General features: G+C 38.0%; 1 protein-coding gene across 2 annotated transcripts; it reads right to left on the bottom strand.

Annotated features, from left to right (window-relative positions):
* Nucleotides 1–1,288: 1,288 nt before the first annotated feature.
* LOC144434531 (BMP and activin membrane-bound inhibitor homolog) lies at nt 1,289–24,552 on the bottom strand. 2 transcript variants are annotated; one of them, XM_078122996.1, is made up of 3 exons: nt 24,236–24,552; nt 16,370–16,684; nt 1,289–2,224 (listed from the first exon to the last, which is right to left on the bottom strand). In XM_078122996.1, exons 1-3 carry the CDS (start codon nt 24,318–24,320, stop codon nt 1,818–1,820), a joined length of 807 nt encoding a protein of 268 aa, XP_077979122.1. In that variant the 5' UTR covers nt 24,321–24,552; the 3' UTR covers nt 1,289–1,817. The 2 variants fall into 2 exon arrangements, with proteins under 2 accessions (XP_077979122.1, XP_077979120.1); XM_078122994.1 differs by having other exon boundaries at nt 1,289–2,221.
* Nucleotides 24,553–25,333: the final 781 nt, after the last annotated feature.

The following is a 25,333-nucleotide window of genomic DNA, read 5'->3' as shown; positions in this document are numbered from 1 at the left end:
GTCAGACGTATAGTTACGCGGACCAAAAAAAACCAGACTTGTCTGAAATAATAGCAAAAACCTCGTCACAAGTACTATCGGCTCAAAGTTAACAATAAAATCCATGCAATTATTTCGTCCCAAGAAATGGTACTTGTATGTATGTATGTATGTATGTATGTATGTATGTATGTATGTATGTATGTATGTATGTATGTATGTATGTATGTATGTATGTATGTATGTATGTATGTATGTATGTATGTATGTATGTGTGTGTGTATGTATGTATGTATGTATGTATGTAAGTAAGTGTGTGTGTGTATGTATGTATGTATGTATGTATGTATGTATGTATGTATGTATGTATGTGTGTGTGTATGTATGTATGTATGTATGTAAGTGTGTGTGTGTATGTATGTATGTATGTATGTATGTATGTAAGTAAGTGTGTGTGTGTATGTATGTATGTATGTATGTATGTATGTATGTATGTATGTATGTATGTATGTATGTGTGTATGTATGTATGTATGTATGTATGTATGTATGTGTGTGTATGTATGTAAGTGTGTGTGTGTATGTATGTGTGTGTGTATGTATGTATGTATGTATGTAAGTGTGTGTGTGTATGTATGTATGTATGTATGTATGTATGTATGTAAGTAAGTGTGTGTGTGTATGTATGTATGTATGTATGTATGTATGTATGTGTGTATGTATGTATGTATGTATGTATGTATGTATGTATGTATGTATGTATGTGTGTATGTATGTAAGTGTGTGTGTGTATGTATGTGTGTATGTATGTATGTATGTATGTATGTATGTATGTATGTATGTATGTATGTATGTATGTATGTATGTATGTATGTATGTATGTATGTATGCAAGTGTGTGGGGGGGGTGAAGCAAATGAAGCACAAACGATAATGTATCTTTTGTATAGTTATGTATTCGAAACAAATGAAACATATAAAACGCACTGTACATTCGATAAAGATGTAATATTCACAATGTTTCATTCTTAAAGAACGAATTTATAGAGGTCTCTCTTTTCTTGTCCAAGTATAATATTTTTGAAGAAGTCCACTGGGTAACTTTCAAGATAATATATATATATATTTAGAGTGCGTTCTTGCGAAAGTTTCACAGTGCACTGCTTCTCTGATATTCCAATACGAGCGATGTCCCGGACAAATATTAACATTGTCGATGTAAAAACAAACAAACAAGCAAACAACAACAACAACAACAACAACAACAACAACACACACACACACTCACACACAATGATTTACGGCGGTGGATGTCGTGGTGTTCTGTTGAATATCCCGGAGTCAACCAAAGTTAAGCTTTCCTATTGCTGAGTGGGAGACAGTGATCCACTTTAGGCAAGATTCATTTCTGTTCATCTTCACTCAGAGTAGAGTCTTAGCTCCGTCCTTTCTCAGTTAACACATACTGTCACGGTTGCTATAGTTACGATTGCATGGATGGATTTGGTGGGGGTTCATAAAATGCATATCCTGATTCGCGTGGGTGCCATTTCGTTAAAGATCTCCATGGAGATTCAATTCTTTAACACAATCTAGAGATGCTAAAATGTATGTACAATACGCATCGAGGAATATATTTTCGAATGCCACTATAGGATGTTAAATTTCTCACATCGCTCCTATTTTCATAAATATTCGCTTGATATCCTTTAACTTATTTAAATATGTATAATTTACAGATAGCGGATAAAATCAATCTATAGAGCTCAATCTATGTACATGCAACCAAAAACAGGAAACAGAAAGCGGCTACACATTATGATTTTAAAATTGCGTGACGCTATACTACGTCAATATGTTCATTAATGTTGTGTTTGTCCCATTGTACCACCACGACGCTCTTCGGACATTCGTTCACATTTTTTACAGCATCGTTATTAATTTTTGTCGACTTTGTTTCTTTACTTTTTTTAGTCTGTAAATTATTTTCTATATTATTAATATGTACATGGTTTTTAAAGTTCCTGTTGTCATAACAACCCCTGTGGAGCGCACTGAGTGTCTCTCTCCGCTTCGCTTGTAATCTTTTGAATCTTCTCTCCTCGTTTTTGAGCATGCGTACCGCCAATAAGATGAGAAGAATTAATATGCATCCTCCCGCAATAGGAACAGCGATGACAGCTGCACGGAACCAAACGGCTTTCGACTGGAGAACCACATCAGGGGCTGTGTCCATCTGTGAATCTGCTAAGTATGTGAAGATAAAAAAAAAGAACAAAGCTGGTTGTTAGATAGTGTTTGAAGCCAGTCGTCCGGACGAAAGCAGCATGCACTTGATGAAAGGGACTAGCGAAACCCCCCCCCCCTCATTTTAATGAGTCGTGTTTGTACGAGCTTTTAATCTGAGTATCTACCTATACACCAGCAAAAGGTGATATCGTACATAATATACAGATATCACACTTATGTATACAATGAGAGGAAAGTGCATACACACAACGGACTGGGTAAGAACCTGTCGATGACAATGCACGGACGGTTTTAGAGTAACAATATATTACACCGTGAAACTAACATAGCTTCTCAAAGACCGCTCTTCCAAACCATCAATTTCTAAATCAAGACTTTGATTCTTCGATCATGTCAGTCACCATAAATTTACGGTGCGAAACGTTAAACCCTGTATCTAGGATGCGACCGGTGAAGGAAAAAGAACTCCACAGCGCGTGTCACACTTTCACTGTATTATCCGCACTTCGCCGCCCATTACCACTCCGGCTGAATACTGCTCGCCCCCGGCATCGTTTCGTGACAGATGGGACGTTATTCGATTTTTTACTGGCTGCAGGTGAACCCGCAAGAGGGACAAAATTAGTGACAGACAGATAGATAGAACTTAACGTAGTCTGGTCACGCTTATATGGGTTGCCAAAGTCATTCTATATAGTAAGCTTATTTGTGGTTTTTATTATTTATACACGGAGATAAAAAACAAAGAATGTTTTAATTTTTATTTTCAAAAAAATGGTCGCACCCGCTTATTGCAAGCTGGATAAAGTATCAATATTAGATGAACATTCTAAATTATGTATTGTTGAATTAAAACAATAATAATTTTATATAGAATATATTAGCATAAAGTTATTTTGGTCATTCGCGAAAGTGGAGAAGAATAACAAAAAATAAATGACGAATTGCTTGGGGTTAGGCAGAAAGCAGTAACTAGTCCCAACGCTGTTCTTGCAATGGGCCATACGCTACACACATATCAATACGAATTTGCATGATTCATTTGACACAGAATGTTGTCTCCAAATCGGATACCTGGGGATTTGGCATAAAGCGGGGCAAACAAATAACACGACCTCGTATATTTCGTTCCCGCGGCTCCGATTTGATTGGATTTGTCATGAAATGGACACACATTGTGTACAGTGCACCGATTCCATTGTGATGTGTTGGCGACGAGCTGGCCCATATCTGACCTTCGGCTCTGGCACGGTATCATAACAAAATGTAGGGCTCGTTCTCTCTCTGTCTCTGTCTCTGTCTCTGTCTCTGTCTCTCTGTCTCTGTCTCTCTCCGTCTCTCTGTCTCCCTATGTGTATATATATATATATATATATATATATATATATATATATATATATATATATATATATATGTGTGTGTGTGTGTGTGTGTATACATACATACATACATACATACATACATACATACATACATACATACATACATACATACATACATACATACATACATACATACATACATACATACATACATACATACATACATACATACATACATATATATATATATATATATATATATATATATATATATATATATATATATATATATATATATATATATATATGCCATGGTTGCTACCGTGCCATTCAACTATGTGAAAATTTATGATTTATTCGTCCATGATGTCAATCAACGCATGAAGTGCACTTCAGTTGCTTTGCATGTCGACAGAAAGTCTGGCTGTAAAGTAGATCTTCCATCCGCTTGACAACGCAAACGCTCTGCAGTAATTCTCGAAGGGCCTCGCCGATTTAGATACAAGATTTCAAGATATATAGATAACCCTAAGTTTCATCGACGTTCAACGTAAAACATGATAAAAATCGTCCATCCTTGCGAATGGGAGCTGGTTATTATTGTACAGGTAGGCAGGCAAAGTGTAATTGATCAATACTTCAAATAAACGTATAATTATAATATTCAAGTTACCTATCAATTACAATTAGAACTTCACGAATTTCACCCATGAAACCAAAAGTTTTGCAGATCCACACTTTAAAAAAACCCACCATATAGTTTACCACTATTTGCCAAGCTAGTTAGTTTCTGAAACCGGAGTAGGTCACATGATATCCCATTGGATACCAGTCTACCGTGCATACCAATCAACAAAAATCCCTCAAAACTTTGAAATTTTAAAAGGACCATAAAAAGACCTTAAAATGAGTTGGTAATTTGAGCAAACAAGTGCCGAGCTATTGATGCCATGGATACTCCAAAGTGATAAATTTAATTATCTGGCGAAATTACCGAAATTAATTCAATCAATAAAAACAGCACAAAACTCGAGAAATCTAATTCCTTAACAGACCGAGGCAAAGTGAGGAAAGCTGCGCAATGGCCACTGGGACGACAGTCACCTGTTGCCATGGTAACCCAATGACTCCGTTGTGACGCCCAGGGCGAAATAAACTATTAGTTGAATAAGAGATGGTTCTGTTGATGGTGATCGACTTAAACTCATATGTCTGAACACTATTTGGATGTTAATCAAATTGACTTTGTCGGGCTTGTCAATGTTAGCATTAATATTGCAATATTCCATACAATATCTCTCTGTATACTGTTGCGGCTTGCATTTATCTCAAGAAAGCAATTACCAGAGGAAAACAATTTAGTATACTGGAAAAATTAGAACCACAGAGCGGCGAAGGTTGATCATACAAAAGTACATCGTGATGAAGGCAAAATGTAAGCTTAGACACAGGGACAAGTTGTATTTCTCATAGATTTTTGTTTTCCTGCTACCACTAATATATCAATACACTCTACACTATTTCTATACTGGTTGTTTTAAATACGGGTTAGGGAAATTCAAGTCACAATGTTATTATATTTTGCGACTGTACACAAGGAACGGAAAACGAACGACAATCTATGAAAGATTATGTGTCCCTGTGCTTAGAAGGATCGATGTAAGAGTCAATACTTTAGGTTTCTGATATACAATATTGTATTATATCGAGATGAAATATACACACTATTTTGTAGATTTGGAGATCTTTGAGTGGAGTTGGATTTGGCGCCAATGTCTCGATTTTAATTAGATGCAGATTTCAATGTTGAATAAATAGGCATGTATGTATAGATCAAATGACACTCTATTGATGTGAGTCACTATTTTTTTCCATTATGGGAATAAGATATGTGTAAGCTTGTATTACAATAAATGTATGTATGTATGTATGTATGTATGTATGTATGTATGTATGTATGTAGGTATGTATGTATGTATTTATGTGTGTATGTATGTGTGTATGTGTGTATGTGTATGTATGTATGTATGTATGTATGTATGTATGTATGTATGTATGTGTGTGTGTGTGTGTGTGTGTGTGTGTGTGTGTGTGTGTGCGCGCACACACATATCCATGGACAGATGGATAGATCTATGGATAAATGACTGTCAATGCGATCAAAGCTGTGACGTTGTCTTAGTAACATGAAATTTTAGTAATTTGTCCAAACATCTGGAGCAAAGAAGCATAACCCATATATTTTTGTGTTTACTTATGTTTGATTAATATCCCCACAGCATGTATAACGTCAGAATGTACTGATATTTTATTTAAAGAGAAGAAAGTCAATTTGGGCTGTGTAGTAAAATTGTCGGTTTCGACGCCAAGCATCCTTATTTTCCAATACTTTAGTCTCACGCGAGACAGAGCTAGTCGCTTCGCTCTGTCTAATTCAATTTGCCGTCACTACATCGAGGCTACACAGCCACGCTGGAGCTCCGAGATAATGCGGCGAAATAACGGCTCTTTTCTAAATAAGGCATAAAGTATACATGTACCAATGCATTATTGAAAAGAGAGAAACTCATTTTGAATACATAGAAAGACGAGCAGTCTGCAGGATCGTTTAGAAGTGGATAAGTATACACGCAGATGTCGCTACCGTTCTTTTGACGAGTTTGACTTCCAAAAGACAGACATAAAAACTTGTGACATCCCTTTAATTTCAATTCAATAGTCATGATATAGCCAAACATGTGAATATGCAGAGTGCTTACTAAAGCATCTCAAGTCAAGTACTCCATGTTTTGCCTCGAGTCGTGTTACGAATTTCGATTCAAATTATGCCTAGAGTTCACTTCAGGCACATTTTTAACCGGGGAAGAAAAAGAAAGATCACTTACACAAGATAGTCTGAGATATTTGTAATCATTCATCCTCGTTCGACAACATTTTGTATTTGTAAATGGATTCTGGTTTTGTTTTTTTCAAGTCTGATCATTTAAGTGCATCAAATGTAAAAATTATTCAACCGTGCACTCTGATTCACGTGATCAAGTGAAGTTTCGAGATACACATGCTCTCTCACATTTACGTTTATGTAGACTTTGTTTAAATGACTATGGATGTAAATGCGATCATTTATATTCTAAAGTTTGACAAACATTTAAATCGTAGGATTATTTGCTTGATTCCAATTTATAAAATAAAGCTAATATTTGCAAAAAATTTACTTAAAATATGACAATTTTATCCGGACAACGCTTGACATTAATTTAATTAGATTTCTCAGTGAAAGAATCGGGTGTAGTCAATATTACCAATTCGAGTATCTAGAAGGGTATCCTATCTCAATCACAGGTCTCACTCTAAGGAATATTCTCGACGACTGGTGTACGTGTAGCCGAGAAAGGTGGAAACCTCCAACGTACATGCATCTACCAAAGTACTCATTGGAGACACGGCATTGAAACCAAATTATCCATTTAAATGAGAGACAATCTGTGTAATAGTTTCACTTCAGCTAACTTGAGGGTAATCACAAGTTATGTCAAAACTGAACCATGGCACGTGCTTAGATGATAAGACTAAAGTGTAGTCGACAGGACAGAGCTACCGTAACTTGCTATTTGTCTTACTTTTGGTTTTCTTGATTGTATCTCTGTTTGTTTGCTCGATGTTGAATTAGCTGATTGTCACACTAAGATTAATACGTTTGTCTACTCCTTTACCTAAATCGGTGGGCACGCTCAAGATAAAGAAATTACAAGCTTCAAACTTGTAACGAACACTCTGCAAGAGTAGTCAAATACATACATGCTATTGCATCTGTCTAAACTACAAAAGGCGATTCCAGAAAGGCAGGGCAAATAGTTTTCTAAGAGTTTTTGACAGAACGTTTATAACTGGTGTGGCAAAATTGTGTTGGTTGATAAAAACAGAGTTCAGTATACATATACTAAGATTTCTGCTTCTGGCGGATTCAGATAGAGACAGAGACAGGACTTAGAGTGTGTTGTGTGTGTGTGTGTGTGTGTGTGTGTGTGTGCGTGTGTGTGAGAGAGTCAGTCAGACAGACAGACAGACAGACAGACAGACAGACAGACAGACACACACACACACACACACACAGACACACACACACACAGAGACAGACAGAAAAGGGGGAAGAGAAAGAGAGAGACGGAGAAAGTCTGAGAGGTTGAGGGGTGGGGATAGAGTGTCGTTGTCATGGCTAATACGTCCATAGTCTGACTAATTGACTTAAGTTACATGATTGTGTATATTTCTCTCTGTCTGCCGACCCATCATTGTCTGTGTAAACACAAATATTTAATTGACCACATCTCAATGGTGGAACGTTATTTTGTCAGTGAGCCTGCAGCGAACAACAAACTATAGCGGTGCAAAGAAAAGAGAAAAACAAACACTCTAGATAAAGGGATTACCGGGTTGATACCAGCCCGGTCGAACCCCAATAAATATTTTGGGAACCACATTTTGATGTCGATATTAAATAGGTGCTGTATCTCTCAAGAGTTAAGTGCCCTTCAAATCATTTTTGTGTCCCGAGGTTGAAGGAGTAGAACAGAATCAAGAGCACAATTGTGAATACTTTGCTGGGAATTAGGAGAGAAAAAGCTTACTTTTCGGGTGCGATTTTTGCCAGTTAAAAAGTAATTCTATTTTCCAGTATTTGTTTTACTGAACATTAAAACTGCGTTGAATATTGCAGTATTTATTTCATATTAACCATGATTTTCGACGACAGCCTTACTTTATCGTACGACTGTTGACTTACTACTAGTACTAGAAAGAAGCGCTCTAAAATGTTTTGGTAAGAAAAATAGCGCACAGGAGTAGAGTTTCTCCGTGCTATTCACTATTAGAAAAACAAACACAATTAGACAAAAGAGCTCGTAATGAATTCCCCAAACGAGTTAACGAGTTTGCATGAGCATTTTAATTGAACAATAATTACCATAATTGCGCTTCCCGCGCTCTTCGCTTTCTATACCGCAACAATGTAGCACGACAATTTAAATCTTAAAACTGCCCATTTCGAATGGATTTTGTCGATAAAAATTGAAAGCTTTATGTTGTTGTCCATAAATCTGCACCACTGTTTTATGGAGGAGAAACTATAAATGGCCCTACAGACACAGTGACTTTAGAAAGGGAAGCGAGAATTAGGCGAACGGAAGGAAGGGGCTCAGAACAAGTTTAGAGAAAAATCGACTCGATTAATCAAGTAGAAGTGTTACTTTCGAGCTTGAATATTTCTAGAATGCAGTCAAACAAAAGTGTGGTTAACCTCCCAAAGGGCTTGTCTCCGGTTTTCCTTTTATTTTCTTGGGTTATTATGCAAACATGGGCGACAGCGACAACCGATCGATCGTAAGGTTTGTCTCGCTCATCAATCACCGGTAAAAAAAACTTCGAAATCATTAATGTCTTGAGACTTATAGTTATCTCTTCATTGAAAGACTCTATTGTTTCCAACTAGCAAACAATGAAAAACCTTCCCATTCCGTTTTGTTGAATCAACGAACACAACAACAATGATAAATGGGCGTAAAAGGATTTAAAAAAAAAACTATTTTGTATTCCCCAATGGAAAAAGGACCCATCTTACGTCTGTGCTCATCCGCCGGTTTGTACTGGGTCTGACCGTGACAGTCAGGTGATGGCGTCAAACAAATTCCAAACGTCTGGCATCACATGAGAAAAAGAAAGAACTACTGAAGCGAGTCAAATTTGTCATTGGCGCTAAATTATCTTCTTTTGCTAAAATGTCATGTGATTTTGTATGGAAATGAAAACACTCTTCTAAATGCGACCCCGAAGCATGGGTGGTCAGACCGCGACTCGGAGTTAAGATGAGCTTGCTGCCCGACGAATAAACCATAGTTTATATACGTGTCGTAGTGAACAAAACGTGTGTGCATACTGTTTCTTCAATGGTAACTTTAGACCGATTTAAAATAATTAAGCGTCATTTTATACGTTTACACTTCAAAGCTGGTGACAACGACATTTTGGGTTGGCGGCCTGTATTGCTGTTTTATAAGTCTTCCAATAAAAAGTTGAAGAAGTTTTGGAACAAAAACATTCATGCAGGCAGTCTTTTTTATTATTTAGAAAATATTTATGTGAGGATGTACATAAACGAGTAAGTGGTGTCTGAAATTAAAATTGACAGAACCTCTTGAACAAATAGGGGAAGGCATTGCATTTTTTGATAAGCATGCTCAATGTGACGTCATAAAATGGGTTTCAAGCAAATCACAAGGGTACTCCCACCCTCCTGTGGGGAAAGTTGCCGAGTCCGCAGACACACAGGTCATCTTTCCCTACCTCTCATTGCACCGCCTTCGCGTAAAGCCGCAAGGCAGAAATCCGTTCACGGAATTACAACAAGTTATAATATTCACTAACAATTTTAGTTACAGATTCCTAAATGGTAATATTTGCCAATTAAACGACGTGTTGCCCGCTGTGTTCTAACGTCCCTGCAGTGTTGTATGCGGGCGTCAGTAGCGATACTGTAACGATTACCACGGGTATGAAGTTAATATCGTCTGCGCAGAACTTCTGGCGCCAAGCCCTTTATGTATCGAACGACAATAAATTTGCGACTGAAACTCAACCTGTCAATCGTCAAGGTTCATAGACTGTGAATCATGCGACATTTTTCTCCAACAAACATCAACTGGATGTGACATGGCAAATGTACAGAAACTTTGAAATTATCTCAATGTCATATAACATTTTTTGGCGCAACTTTCACAATGGATGAAGTCAGAGTTTCAGAGATTGAATTTCCAATACCCTATGCTTTCAAGTAATACATTTTTAACGGATTTTCAGGCCTCGATCGTATTTTCAATTAAGACGGAAGAGAAGGAAATACTGCAGTGAACGCATGCGATTTAATATGTACGACTTAGTGGCGTCGATGGTGAGATTGATTACACGGCCTTGTATAGCAATATTCTGAGCAAAAAATAAATTTCCAATCGGAGTATAATGCCAAGTCATTTCATCGCGGCGCCAGGAACTCCACGGGGTCTTAGGATTGATGCTGCAGAGGATGTATCAGATAGAACATCCCTTCTAAGCTCGGCTGGTCATTAACATTCTAGCTAACTCGACACCGTATAAATGCCAGAATTGTAACGCGTGAAGACAGAGAATGGATTACTAGTACTTTGTGTATGAAAAAAGATCTCTATTTTTACAAGAGGAAGACACGTTCCACGCATGACTACATTGAATGACCTATAACAAAAACATCCATCCACCCGTTCCCCTCCCCAACGTATCATTAAATTATTCTCATAAGTCTGCCTTTCAGAGTAGACATACATACATACATACATACATACATACATACATACATACATACATACATACATACATACATACATACATACATACATACATACATACATACATGCATACATGCATATATACATACATACATACATACATACATACATACATACATACATACATACATACATACATACATACATACACACACACTCACACATACATACATACATACATACACACACACACACACACATACATACATACATACATACATACATACATACATACATACATACATACATACATACATACATACATACATACATACATACATACATACATACATACATACATACATACATACATACATACGGGTTCGTTGACATTTCATTGAAAGTTGAATTGTAAGACCTATCAATTATGTACCGTAAATGCTTGGAGGAAATGATCTTTGTGTTATCGCCATCAATGGGGGCCATTCCGCTCCTTTACTCAAAATTCAAGAAAAGATACTTTGTCAAAAGCGAAAGGTTCGGCTCGCCATTATAGGGATAAAATAGCTGACCAAAGTACTTTACGTCGAGATGTTTCATATCTTTTATACGGTGGATAAATACAAAAAATGTACACAATGCTCTTTCACAAGTCGAGCATTGCTATCCATGTACTATACACAAAACTCATTTAAGCATTCAAAGCGGTAGAGGCGTGCATATACTTTCGTATTATGCTTTGTGGGAAAAAAATCCACAATTAATGTTCAATGAAAAGACAGGAAGAACAAGGCATGTATATTAGTCTGCAATATTAAATTAAATTTCTTGACTCAACTTGTTATTTTTTGTAACTATTGTATCGTGGCGTCCCCGGTCGGGCACAAGCACAAAACGGATAGTTTTAAAAAAAGCTCAGACAAAGAACTGCAGTAATTTTCTATCATCACCACCAATTTTCATGATGAAAGTAAAAAGGGCTGCACAATTAGCCATTAGTTATTTGTTTGAACCAGACAATTCATACGAATTTGTTTTCACTCTCCTATCTGGAGTATCTATGTAGTCTCCGCAATAGGCCATATCTTTTGAGTACTCCCTGACTATGCTTTTAAAATGTAATTGCATTTAACCGGAAAATAAAAACGAAACGCTATTGGACCAGTGTTTAAGACTGCATTGCTGTGCAGGTCATAGCAAACTTTTAACCTTAAAGCAAATGGTTCTTCCATTACATTTTCATATGCTTACCCCCTCCCCAATTACTTTACACCCCACCCGTAAAGCACTTTACACAGCGAACCTAAAATCGTTCAAAATTATACGAATCGGAATCGACAACTGAATGTTGTGTTGTTTTGATGATTGAATACAGAAATAGAGAGGAAAAATATGCTTCTTCGAAGAATGAATACCGACATCCCTTTTTGATCCTTGGTTCCACGTTAATCAACCCTACGGCAAAAAACCTTTATTCGGCAAATAGAGCTGTTTATAGCGGGGATACTGATATTCTTGTCTTTCTACGACCACCCGGTGTTGACATTCAAATAACACACATTGTAAAATTTGAAAACTGAAAGATGGACTCACATCTCTTTTCAGATATCAACCCCTGATAACGAAAGTTTACGAAGTGTGCGAACTGTTGATGAATATTTTAGCAATAAATGTCTGCCTACCAACGTATCCACCGTAAGTGCTATCAAAGAAGCCAGACAAGCAATACGTAATTGAAGTTTTCTTGGGTTCCTTGCCTATCGATATCCTTTTAAATCGTATGAATGTATCAAACACGTTTCGAATAACCTGACGAAATGTAAAACTAAAAGATGTCTCCAAATGTTGCGGCTGTGCAAAACCAAGTCAAGACCATACATTTACTAAGATTAAGACAAACCATGCCAGGAAGTGGTTATTTTGATCAACTAAAGGAATCGAAGGAAATGTCTGTAGAACTGATATCTTCGCTATAAGACAGTGACAAAGACGGTATAATGCGACACTTTATTAAAATACATGAGGTATGTATATTAAATGCGGTTCCATACAACATACTATTTACGTATGCATTGGTTGTCTTCAGTTTGGGTATCCGGTAACGTGGCTGTAAGCGTTCATCTGTTCGGTTTTTCTAGTTTGTAATTCTATAACTTTCACTCTTCTAGCCGACCAACAAAAACCAAAAAGAAACAAAAGACTATTACCATGTGAATTTTCGTTTCTGCATTTCAACTTATCACACGAAAAGACAGTTTGGTCGCAAAAATGGCAACCGTTCTCAGACTGTTTTGCATATATAATAATACCAGTGATGACTTATTTTGATGTGTTATTTTAACAGGGCACAACTGGTACCGTTTTAAGTAATAGCTCATAATTTCAAAACCTGTTACCGATATGTTGTCCACAGGGTGCAATAGCGTACTGTGACGTGCATAAAAAATCCGTACTCAGATCAGTTGGCATTGTCACGTGACTTGCATTTGCTACAATGTATCAATTAGATTTGTTCTATAATTTCTTCTTTTGTACCAATTTTGACGACAGCTGTTTGGCCATCCCAGCCTGCAGTCAAGGAACTTGAATAAAGTAGTTGCTATCAAACTTTCTCGAACCTCATCTATGAAAAATCGGACCAGCTGCACGAGTCGTCTCATATATGGCGAGTCCAAAAAAAAACCGTAAATAACTGAGGTGCAAAATTGTTTTCATTCTTTGAAACTATTTTGAGTAAGGAGTGTCCTTCGAGCGCTGGTATCGCACCAATTCTGCTAACTGCTAGATTAAAATGCAAGTCCTCCACCATCAGAACGTGACGACTCTGACAGAATTAGAGAAATAATGTTTGTTTTTTGTCATTAATATTAAAGTCTAAAATAATTTCGTGCGTTGTCACATTATTTTGATTTGCTTTCAGTTTCTTCCCCTTTGACCATGTTGTTTCAATAATATACAACGTGGCAGCCATTTTGTGTCAAATATTCACCGATTTGAGAAAATTATGTTTTCATTTTTTTTTAAATATGTGTGGTGACAACTTAAGCCCTTGTTTTTTTCTTGGCTTTCAACAGGACAGGTTGTAGTTTTCAGCATATGAACTATTTAGCAAATTTTCAATGTTTTTCTGCTTTGAACGTAAACTGAATTAACAATATAAATGCTATCCTTGTCGTTCTGGTGGAGTGGTTCTTATTTTTTAATGCAACATATGTCGACCGGTTCGAAATACGACACTGTGATATATCACGTGACCAAGGGTACGTGCGTGACGGTCACACCAAAGCCTTCAACCGATATGTATGTGCCTTTACTATTAACCTTGCGGGCGACTTCTCGTAAACACATTCGACTAAAAACCGTAAGTATTAAAACCAAGAATATAAATTTTATGGTAGAACAACAACAGCAATGATTTTCTCCCAATAAATAAACGTTGTTGTTTTGTCCTGTACATTCACTCATCGTTCAGTAACAATAGTTGTAACGAAATGGCACATGAAGGCCCGCGTATAACCATCACTCTCAACGTACATTAAAAAAAGAACGCTTTTAATAGTTGAAGTATTTTAGATGGATACATTCATGATTAAACAGATCTCTATTTGTGGCAAATGTCACTAACACATTCTAGGACTAAGACGAGTTCTCGTATCGAATCGAATTCCTTGTACTGAAAAATCTTCAATACTTTCAATTTTGTTGAACTCTGTAATGTAAGTCTATTGTCGGTGTGTGTACCGGCGTCTTCTAGGTTGAGTAATCTAAGCTAGTATTTTACTACCTCGCTAAAACCCCTTGAATCGTAATTTACTTCGAAAAGGTCATGGGTCATTTAAGCTCCACTCCGGTAAACTTCCCGTAGACCTGCCTCGAGCCACGTGATTTTGCCGACTTTCTGTCTCGCTCAACAAGTTAAATCTTGCATCATTTATCTAGCGATTAAAATAAAAAAAGTTGTATAAATCTGAAGAAAGGCTATGTTTCCTGCTGGGAGGATTACACTATGTCTTGTTATAACCATAGATCTACTACATTTCCTGCCCTTATCAACTTCTTAGGCTTACCTTAAGTCGTTTCAACCAAAATATTCATTATGCTACTATTGAAAACAAGATTCACCAACTACTTCTTGTATTTTTCTCTGTGTTCTTATTTAAGTACCTCCAAGTCGGCAAACTACAAACTGTGTGTATTCATATACATATATTTGTTTGGAATATATTTTTGTTCAGTGGTCTAAGTATATGCTCAAGGTATATGTGTATTCCAAGGTCTGGCGAGTTTCAAGATCAGATTACCACAATGCACGTCGGGACATCCCAGTTGCTTGTAGTACTGTGCATTCAAATCCCATCTGATTGTTTCCCCTCATGGCGACAAGCCTGGGCGGCAAATGACGTAAATGTTGAGTGGGACATATTTTAAAACGTCTGGTTTCAGTCGATAAGATCCTTGTCCATTTCAAGGGATTATCTCTAAGACTTAGAGGGAGGCAACAGAGAAAAAAAAGAAAGCCTCTTTGCGGCAGATAATTGGGCTGAGGCACGGACTATGGGCCGTATAAAAACTCCCCTTCCTGATTACTTCGATCAGACTGTTTTCTTGTTATGTTCTACTTCAGCTTGGCAAAAAAATTGTCGTAGGACGTAAAATCATCTTGACCTAGTTGGAAAACGATGTCGATGGTCATGAAATGTTAGAAGGTGCATCTTAGGCGTATTGTGTACTAACATAACCTACTTGGGTGTGCCTTCGTCATACTATTTCTACTAAGTTGAGGGTTCAGAATTATACCTACTGATATCAGAAGGTCCCCGGCGCGACTTCGTGGCGTTGCCATAACAACGACATTTTCAAAATTGTCGTCAAAATTGAATGTCAAGTTCAGCCGACAATCGGGATAAAGCTACACTAATCATGCCAATACAGTATTGTCATATTGATACAATATTGATATTTATCATTCATCTTTATTAATCTTAGAGGGTCTGAAAGCAAGTCATGTTGTCATGTGACAACATGGTTTCTTTCGCCGGATTACTAGCCTTAAGACTGACTTCAAAGATCGACGACCCAAAGTTTCAATTTTCGTGTTTCAGATATTTCCTCCTAAATATCAGGAATTAATACAACATCGAATAGAAGCGACAGAATTAATTTCTGTGGCTATCAGAAATTGACTAAATTGCAAGACCGGTCGCTATAGCAACACAACCTTTAATAGCAGATAGCCTAATCATTGTCGGAAGCACTATACATGCTGGCTTTCTGTCATAACGCACTCCGACAAATTTCATTTCGCGCCACGACTACTTAGTTAACATGTCACGAAGCCAGCGGGAACGATGTATGTTCATACTGAGATTAGAACAGTAAGAAAAAACCAGGAGCTTAGCGCTGTAAAGAGGTTCTGGAAGAAACAAGGACCAAGCCTGCAGATTTTATACAATATATTACTTAGACACACGAAAAATCATATAAGGAATTAGAAAAAAATTGCTAACCTTCAGTGCTTTGCTGGTTGCTATTACTTTTGACTTGGATGTCCTCTAAGCTATTATAGTTACACATGTCGTGTTGACAACATTTATAAAGCGGCCACCTGGCACCAATTTCCTCTAAATCTGTCCTATTTGGCGACTGTGTAGTTGTCGTCACATCAAGCACACACATTTCAAGCATCTCATGGGAGTCCATGCATCCATGGCGCGGTTTTGAGTCTTTTTCCTCTAAAATCTCAGAGTAACATCCTATGTCAGATTTGCACATGTATCCAGAATCAACGCAGTCCGGTGCGTCACAGTAGCAACGTATCAGACCTGAAACGACAAAATGGCGATGTAATTAGATTAATAATAAAAACACGATAAGCATGATCAAATTGTAAGAAAGCTGACTGAATTACATTGTTGTAGAAAATGTACACAGCAGAAACATTGCCAGGTAAAAGTAACTGTAAACGTCTGCCTTTCAATATTGCATATACTTAAAAAGCTTGAAAGTGACATTTCAGTTTACGATAAGAACTACTTCTGTTAGTTAGATATAACCTGTAATAAACACAAGATCGGAAATGAAATATAACATTAAATGTGTCTAATGGCACTGAAGCAAATTTAGTTATGGTTTATGTAACATTTAGACTTGGTTTGGAGTATTTAACTGCCCAACATTTCAATCCGGTATTTAGTTTCATGTGTGTCTGTTATATAAACCGACAATGTAACATAACCAATGGCTTAGTTGTGTTGCTCTGGTCCGGAAAGGTTATCAGGGAGGGGAGGGGGTCAGCTCATAACTTTTCAACCGACAGGTTTGAGTCCCAGTTATGTAAAAATTCTGATACGATAAACAAAAAATGAACTGCCCAAATATCTAGGGAATCCAGAGAAACAACTTTGTGAGTGTTACCGAATGGTCTGAGATAAACAACATTGAGAGGGTCCAGGGGTTGTGATGAAAACCAGTCGCCCTGGCAACAACTACCATCTGTTGAACGCTTAGACTCTTCGATGTTTTTTAGGGATTACTTTCTGTACTGGAAAATATCTGGGGCATGTCTTACATGACAAAGAAAATTCCACTTTATACATCCGGAAATGGGAATAACTTCATAAAACGTCAGTCGTGTTTTAATCATTTTAACTTTCCCATATACTCCGCGTCCAGACACTTGGCCACACTATTTGAAGCCATCGAACAGTATCATCAGATAGAGAGAGACCACAAGTCCCTAGGTTAATATTTTCCAAAACAGGAATAAAAAAACTGTGAACTAAATCGCGATGATGGAAAGAGTATAACTTAAACAGAACTAGAAACTATTAATTAGATGCATAAATATCATGGAAAGTTTATGACATATACACAATATGTAAGTGAAAGTAAGAAGTGCCTCACGTTCATTGTTTTTATTCTGATCCGACTTATTTCTCTACATAACAGCATTGTGGTAATTAACCGGTAATCTTATTGAAATGGTACAATAAGCCTATTATGGCAATCCTACCAATAAGTGCTATTTAAACATTATTCAAGCTAATTTTTCACAAAGTAGAATAATTAAAAGTTATTACTGTCTGGATTCAAATGTAGAATTTTTTAAGTGAAGGCAACATTTGCGGTTATGCCACAGAGGAAAATCAATCAGGCTTATTAATCAAAGTGCAGCCTTAGTAAACGAAAAGTGACTATTTTCGGCTATCAAGTGTTGATGGAACAATTTATTGAAGAATATAAGTATTTAGGAATGTAAAAAGTGACTAAAACTATGAAAAAGTTGAGGTGTGTGTTACTGGGTATTTTACTAGTATAATCTCTGTTTAAAGGAAAGGGGCGTTATAAAATTTGTAAGTATTGTAATTTTATAATTTACTTGTAGTTGTTCCGATACTTTTGGCAGAAATGTGCTTGATAGTCATAAGTAAGTTTGAAGCCATTCCTTACTATTGATCGGAATGTTCACAAAAATGTGTTAGATCACATAATTGATAAAGTTATTTATCGTAGTGAAGTCTTCTTTATAATCAGTAAAAATCATTTCTTTGTTGAGTTAGGATATAAATGGGTGATTCTGTGTTCAGTCAACGAAAACTTGTGTCTACATTCTTGTCTGAGTGACCGAGTTGTGGCCTCATCGCCACTGGCAGTCGGAGACCGAGCAAGGTCATAATTTTTATTGACAGCTGCGAGTCACGGGTTAGGTACACTATGAATACTTTCACGCTGTTGTTTGTTTTAAGGCTAATTATATATGTATTTGTTTGTTTATTTGTCCAACGATACATCACTGGGGACTCCCACTGTGACTGGGGTGACACTCCCAAGTCTGTGGCCCACGTTAGTCGTTACTCTTAGGAAATGTTTTTCCCCTCACAAAACGGAAACAGTTGACAGTAAAGGGCCCAGCAGTAATCACATTTGTTCAAAAGAGCGTGCATGGGTTTATACTTGCGTGGAGGCTTTAGAAGGCGGGAGGACAAATCTATACATGGTGCTTTTAGTCTGGCGAATATGCCTTGAAAGGGTAACAGCCAGAGTCGCACATGACAGAATAAGTTATCGTTGTACGCTTGACGAATGACAGATTGAAAGCCGGGTTACAATAATGGTGGCTATAAACGGCCCACACCGATTACATTCCTGCTGTATTAACTGCTGTGATAAACACTGGCTGAGAAAAGACAGAACCTGTATTGTATCAAGTACCAATCTTGTGGCTTACTTTCTCACGAATTCAAGACTCATCGCGAACAGCTGACTTTATAAGGATATAAAACTTGTACTGTTTTAATTTTTTTAATGTGGCTCTGGTTTAGATCTGTATTTGTGCACTGGGCACCACAGTCAAAATTGCATACTACATACAGGAACGCATTGTTTATCGGACCAATCTTAAAAGTTTGCATTCAGTGAATGGCCACACGTCATTTGAGCTATTTAGCAAGTGAATAATCGCTTATGCTTGTTCTATCATCTGTAGTTTTCGTCCCCAATCTGCTGAAATTAGTGCACAATGGTAGAATGGTGATTTTTTTCTTTCTGTTCGCGTCCTCTTGGCGTCTTTTTGTTCAACGTAAAGGAGTTGTGAGTTGTAAAGGATTCGGTCTGCCATTCAAACATAATTATGTCAGCACATTAATGTTGCTTAGTAAGCCCGAAGCATGCAGTATCTTTTCCATACAATATATAAACATCATACATTCTCTCAAATCTATGTCATCGATCCAATTGAAAATAAAATAGATCTAACGAAGCTGAGATAAGTCACTTTAGTCTATGCCACGCTATTTGGACTTTTAAAAAAGAAGATTTATTCATGTGGCCCACCATGGTACGCTGACGCCAGGCAAAGTAGGGTTTAGTGCTCTTACATGAAAGGTACCAGTGTACTGGCTCGCATTCTTTTCAAGCTATTTAACTAAATTGAATTTGAAAGTACCCATAATTACGAACGTCATATGAAGTTTTTACTTTGTGGCTACAGTTTTATGTTCTACTGTCTCTCGATGTTAAACATCGATGAACTTAGTATACACTATAAACTATTAAATATAAACAACAACAAGAACAACAGCACGTCACGGCCACATTCTGACAGTGTACGTTTATGGGACGACGTGCGACAAAGTTGCACATTGTCCCCGCAGATAGGTTGTTCGTGATTTCTGTCCTCACACATCTAGGTGTGTTTGTTTTTTGCATTACCACTAATCTGGAGTGTCTACCTCGATAAGATTGGTGATTGATAGAGATTAAAATCTCATCAGTCACTAGTAATGACGTTAATGAGACAAAAATGACGCTCCGAATTTATAGCTCTTGCCTGTTGCCAAGGTAGCGACTTCAAGGTCCGCCATGTTTATTTTACCCAATGACTCCACTGAAATGTAGAGTGTGCAATAACTGAAAACCCTAACCACTGATGTCAGCAATCTTAGTTTCGATAAAACCAACATGCTTGTCGAATATTAAGAGCTAACCTAATTATCCGAATCAAACAGTACATCAGAAGTTATGGTTGTGACGATAGCGGTGGTTAGTGAAGCGTGAGGCAAACTTTAGTGACCTGAATGAAGTTTATCACAATATTTTCAGTACAATACATTCTGAAGGTTACTAAATGATACTTTAATCTTTAGAACAAACCTTGGGGAGTGTAGTTCAATATAATTTAGACTTGCTTGTCGTTTAGAGTGAAGCCCTACGAGTCAGTTACAAACACACTCTACCTGATAGGGGAATGTAGCTACTGCAGTTCAAAATGGCCACTCTGGTACAACCTAGCGATGTCGTTGGTGAGCGTCGGTTTAGATATATTTTAGTTTTTTTTTTTATGATTTGGCATATGAAGTAAACATTATTATATACAGGCCAAATTTACGGTGTGTGCATAAGAACTGCAATGATGATCCCAACCTCCCTGCATACCATCTGGCTATCGACCCCTTGTGTTGACAAAAATCTTTTGAATTTTGTCCACAGACAACTCGAAGATGAACACGGTTCACTTCCCCCGCATGATATTGAAACTTACTGGAGCCTATGATGCCTATCTTTGAAGCTTTTCACATTCTGACATCCACTGAACAAAGCCCCCAGCTGTTGATATACGCCCTCCCAAATGCCTAGCAAATGTTCAAGATTTAAAATTGTGAAAAGCTCAAGGCTGTTGTGAGTTTTGGCACTTGAAATTTCTCAAGCTTGGGTTCTCATGCAAACAACTGTTTTCTAAAACTCGCCAGCGTTACATATTCCAGCTGCTACACGCATGCGGATATTAGACCTCGAAGATGGCGCCTTCTAAAAAGGCTTTCTTTTTGAACTCAAATCAACACTGCAGCCAGACAGTTAAGTACTCAACCACACTCTACGTCCCATACTGTCTTTTAACGTTTCCCCTTGACACGCAGCTGGCTATCTTTTCATAATGAAGAAGCGTGTACAACGGGACAGCTTGGAGTAATTTTCGTGAGCCAGTCGAACGGGACAATATTGTATTAAAACACACTATACTGATACTGTAATGTATATGGATTACTCCCACCCTCCACGGCCATCTCCAATTCTCAAGACCCCATGACCAAATTTTTATCTAGGGAAGTAAATAAAGTACTTTGATTCCACAACAGCAAAACATACACGAAGCCAATTGTATCAAAACACGATACAGTCAATCTGACTATGGCGTAAACTCTTGGTTGGGACTCGAAAAAAAGGCTGAAATATCATTATGGCTCTGTATCCGCTTACTGGTGAAATTCTAGACGCGACCATGTCAGCAGCCTTAGCAGGGATGAAACAAAGCTATTCAATTACTGTTCCATAGTCTACAAAACAACATGAACTCGTAACACGTTCTCGGACGTCGCTCTTAAACAAACGCTGTAAAAGACACTAGCACATTTAATTTTTCGGATTAACAAATGGTTTCGTTGCTGTTTTACCGGAGGGAGTTTACCCCCTCTTTTTTTCTCGGTGTGGAATCCGCCACAACTTTATCAGGAATGGTCTCACTTCGCTAAGCGGTAGCCGTATCCTATTCCTTGGCAGTCTTCAAAACAGTTGTCATTTACAGTCGTGCCACCCAAACTGAAAATGGTTTGTTGATTTTTGTTTTTGACGAATGATCAATGGGGCATTTCACTGCATCGATGGGCATTCATGCCTATGAACGACTCAATGATTAGGCTTAGCTATCTTTGTTGCTAGTTGGGTTTTCATTGAATCGCCCCATCAGGCATAAGAATAGCGCTATATGAATTACAATGCAAAAGACGGCCGTAGAAGATAAACACGGCAAATGATGACAGCTAACTATAGTTCTCACCTAGCACCAAAACAAACTCGGTAAAAATTGACCATTGTTGCGATGATATATTTCAGTGGTGATCTTAACCACCATCACCAAGGCCAACATTTTCGGAATATTCTTTACTTTTACAAGGATTAAGAAACTCAGCCTGTTGTGGTCAGAATATTTGGAGCTTATCAAAGTGTCGCCCTTTCACCATTAATTACAAATAATGCCTCGGGGTTGGATGTCTTTCTTTATTGAAGACCTCCTGATCACTGACGTGTATACCAGCCCATTGCTGCCTACAGGCTGGCTCGATGCATGCAATTAAACGGCGATGGCTTTGCCAAAACCCTCTTCTATGAGTTCATGATTCAAGAAGTCTAACTTTTCCGCTGACACAAATTTCATCTTTCCAATTCTGGGATAGAAGTGAATATTTTAAGTCAGTTCCTCAAAATAATGATAATGCATTTTTATTGTTATTTATCTATTTCCATTGTTATTCTTTATTTTTCATGAAACGTCCCAACAACAACAACGTTCTCAATTTCCATACTGTTGGGTCCTGACGGGTCATTTTTTAATTGATAGCAGCTATGAATAAGTGCAACTAATTTCTAAAACACACAAAAGTCGATGGGGGTAACAACTGTAAATCTATTTTGGAGAGGACATACCGGATGTTAAGTGTGCGTTATGGTGTTTTAATAACAACGTACGAACGCAGCAGGGAAGAGACGTCGATGGCTACTAGACAGATGATTTTTACTCAGCAATACAGCAAGCTGGTGCCGCGAGCGATAAATTCAATGAAAACCGAATGACTCTGCCGCGAGCAACTTATATTACATTAGTTACCTTCGACGGTCAGGGTCAGCCCCAACGGAGAAAGAATGGCACGGATACAATATATTTTCCTAACTGTGTTTAGGTCTTTGGTAATCACGTTTATCTGCAGCATATGTCACTGCGTTTCGGAATCTCAAGTATAGTCATCTCTAACAAGGAAAGAATGGCATTAGAAGGGCTTTGACAACAAACTTTTTAGAGTCTTGAGTAGGGGAAGAAGAAAAGGATCGAAATCGATGTGTGATGAAGTGGGTTTTGAAACGCCCCGCGGGGGATTTGTCCAGTGGTATCCCTTTTTTACTCTCGCTCTGTAAATGCTATAAGTGTTATTGTGCAGGTCACTCTCTTGCTTGCAGTCGTGTATTGTGTACATCTCAAAGGCAAACTATTATCACAGCGGCTATTCTTTTAAGTTATAGATCAGTTTAAACTAAGTCAATACTTGTCCAAGTTATGAGGTACACGTAACTTCATCAACGTCAACGTGCACGTCTAGTGTGTTCGCTCAGGCCAGTTCTGTAATGGCTACACTTCTGTGGTACTAGTCGTCTAGTATTTCAGCCTAATGAGTGGGCTCAGCGGTTTCAATACAGATGACAAAGCCCTATACGTTGTCATTGAAAAGATTCCAAGTTTCCCCTCTAGCAATGCTACAACTCAGTTCGTCCAATAGCGTCACCCTAAATCTGACCGGTACATGTTAAAGTTGACCTTTCTCGGGACAGTTACAGTCCTCTATTTTGGGGGCAAAATTGGTTGAACGACTGGCAGTGACAGACATGGCAGTGACCGCACGCCCGATCATTGTACGGTCACCCGATGTCGGTGGTAAGTGGAAACGGGACACCAAAACTTGGAACAATACATTATGCACCACCGAAATAGTTGCAGTGACGCTAATCAGTTCTCGTATGCAGAATTAGCTATTCAACAACATCAAAGAAGCCATGCGACCGAGTCAGTTCAAAAACAGTGTATAAAAAACACACATTTCAGAGTCCAAGGCTAGCTAAACAGCAACACAATCCGGTCCTAGGACCACTCCACAAATGGTGTTTGGCACACACAGTGGACATACTATACTTATCAATAACAACGGACTAGACGAGCACGTTAACACAGTGTGTACACATAGACATATGCTAGTACGAACCATACACACTGTACAGGTCAGTAGACGACACGAAGGCAATACTAATGGTTTTAGGGTACTCAAACTTACCATAAGTGAACTGCAGACTGCTCAAAACCGTGTAGAATAGTAAAATAGAGGTACTCCACGGAGGAGAGGTTCGATGGGTGGCCATCTTGCCACTCTGCAGCCCCACGCTGTATACTGGCGATATCCGATCCGTGGTTCTCCAACCTATGTTACACTGCGTATTGTGTTCCGCTGACACACACACTTAAAAAGTCGAATGTACGTCGCCAACGCCAACGTTAACTTCAGACGCGACTCTCGTCGACTGACAGTTTTTTGTTTTCCCACATACTCTTGAAGGCCAGATAGCCGAGTAGTACGCTGTAGACCTCTCTCATTAGTCCTCGTTGCTAAATGGATGCCAAGTCCGCCTCTCTGAGTCTAAAATAAGGGAGGCGGAGACAGGGCGTTACGTTTAGCTAGCACCTAATTAGTAGTTAAATGTTACGAGGCGCCGCGCGGACGCGGGCGTTTACATTCTAAATAGCTGTCAGCACCTCTATGTTGATTTTATGTATGTTGTTGATTTTAATGATCAAACTAATCTTTGTCTGCTACCTGAGCAAGGTTTACAAGTGGGGATTTTTATTTTTTGGAAGAATTGCAACAAACTGGAGTGCAAGAGTCGGGGTTAATGTGTGTGAAGTCGTCTGGCCCATATCGATTGGTCCACCTTATACTCGTCTCTCCCCCCCCCCCCCGGCCCTCCCCGAAATTTTGAAATGAAACCATTTGTGGAGAGCCAGACACATTGGAATTTCTAAGGCACTCTGAACTATTCAATACTTTTCGTACACCTATAAAAAATCCTAAATATACAGACGAGATATAAAGTTTCGGGTCAGAGTTGAAGCGATCTGCTGTATTACACTGAACTGCAGGGAATTAGAAAATAAATGTTACACTCATTCAAGCGATCACAAATCACATACTGTCATTTTTTAGGAGCAAAGGTCAGACCTCAATCATCTATTAACAAGTCACCTGTATGTCAAGTATTATCATCATTATTTCAAATGAAACATCTAGCGCGAATATCAAACAGAAAGAGGGTTTAGGAACTTATCGAGTGAGATCTCCTGTTATTTGTAACAGTGCCAGAACATTGTTGTCTGTACC

This window comes from Glandiceps talaboti, chromosome 4, assembly GCF_964340395.1.
Source record: "Glandiceps talaboti chromosome 4, keGlaTala1.1, whole genome shotgun sequence".
NCBI classification, from domain to species: domain Eukaryota; kingdom Metazoa; phylum Hemichordata; class Enteropneusta; family Spengelidae; genus Glandiceps; species Glandiceps talaboti.
The sequence above is the reverse complement of the archived record's forward strand: the minus strand, read 5'-3'. Positions and strand labels throughout refer to the sequence as shown.

Coding starts and splice junctions, on each gene's coding strand:
- LOC144434531 (XM_078122996.1), bottom strand. CDS start 24,320: ATGGCCACCCATCGAACCTCTCCTCCGTGGAGTACCTCTATTTTACTA. Junction 16,685..24,235: donor CAGTCTGCAGTTCACTTATG/GTAAGTTTGAGT, acceptor TTGTCGTTTCAG/GTCTGATACGTTGCTACTGT. Junction 2,225..16,369: donor CAACCAGCAAAGCACTGAAG/GTTAGCAATTTT, acceptor TCACATACTTAG/CAGATTCACAGATGGACACA.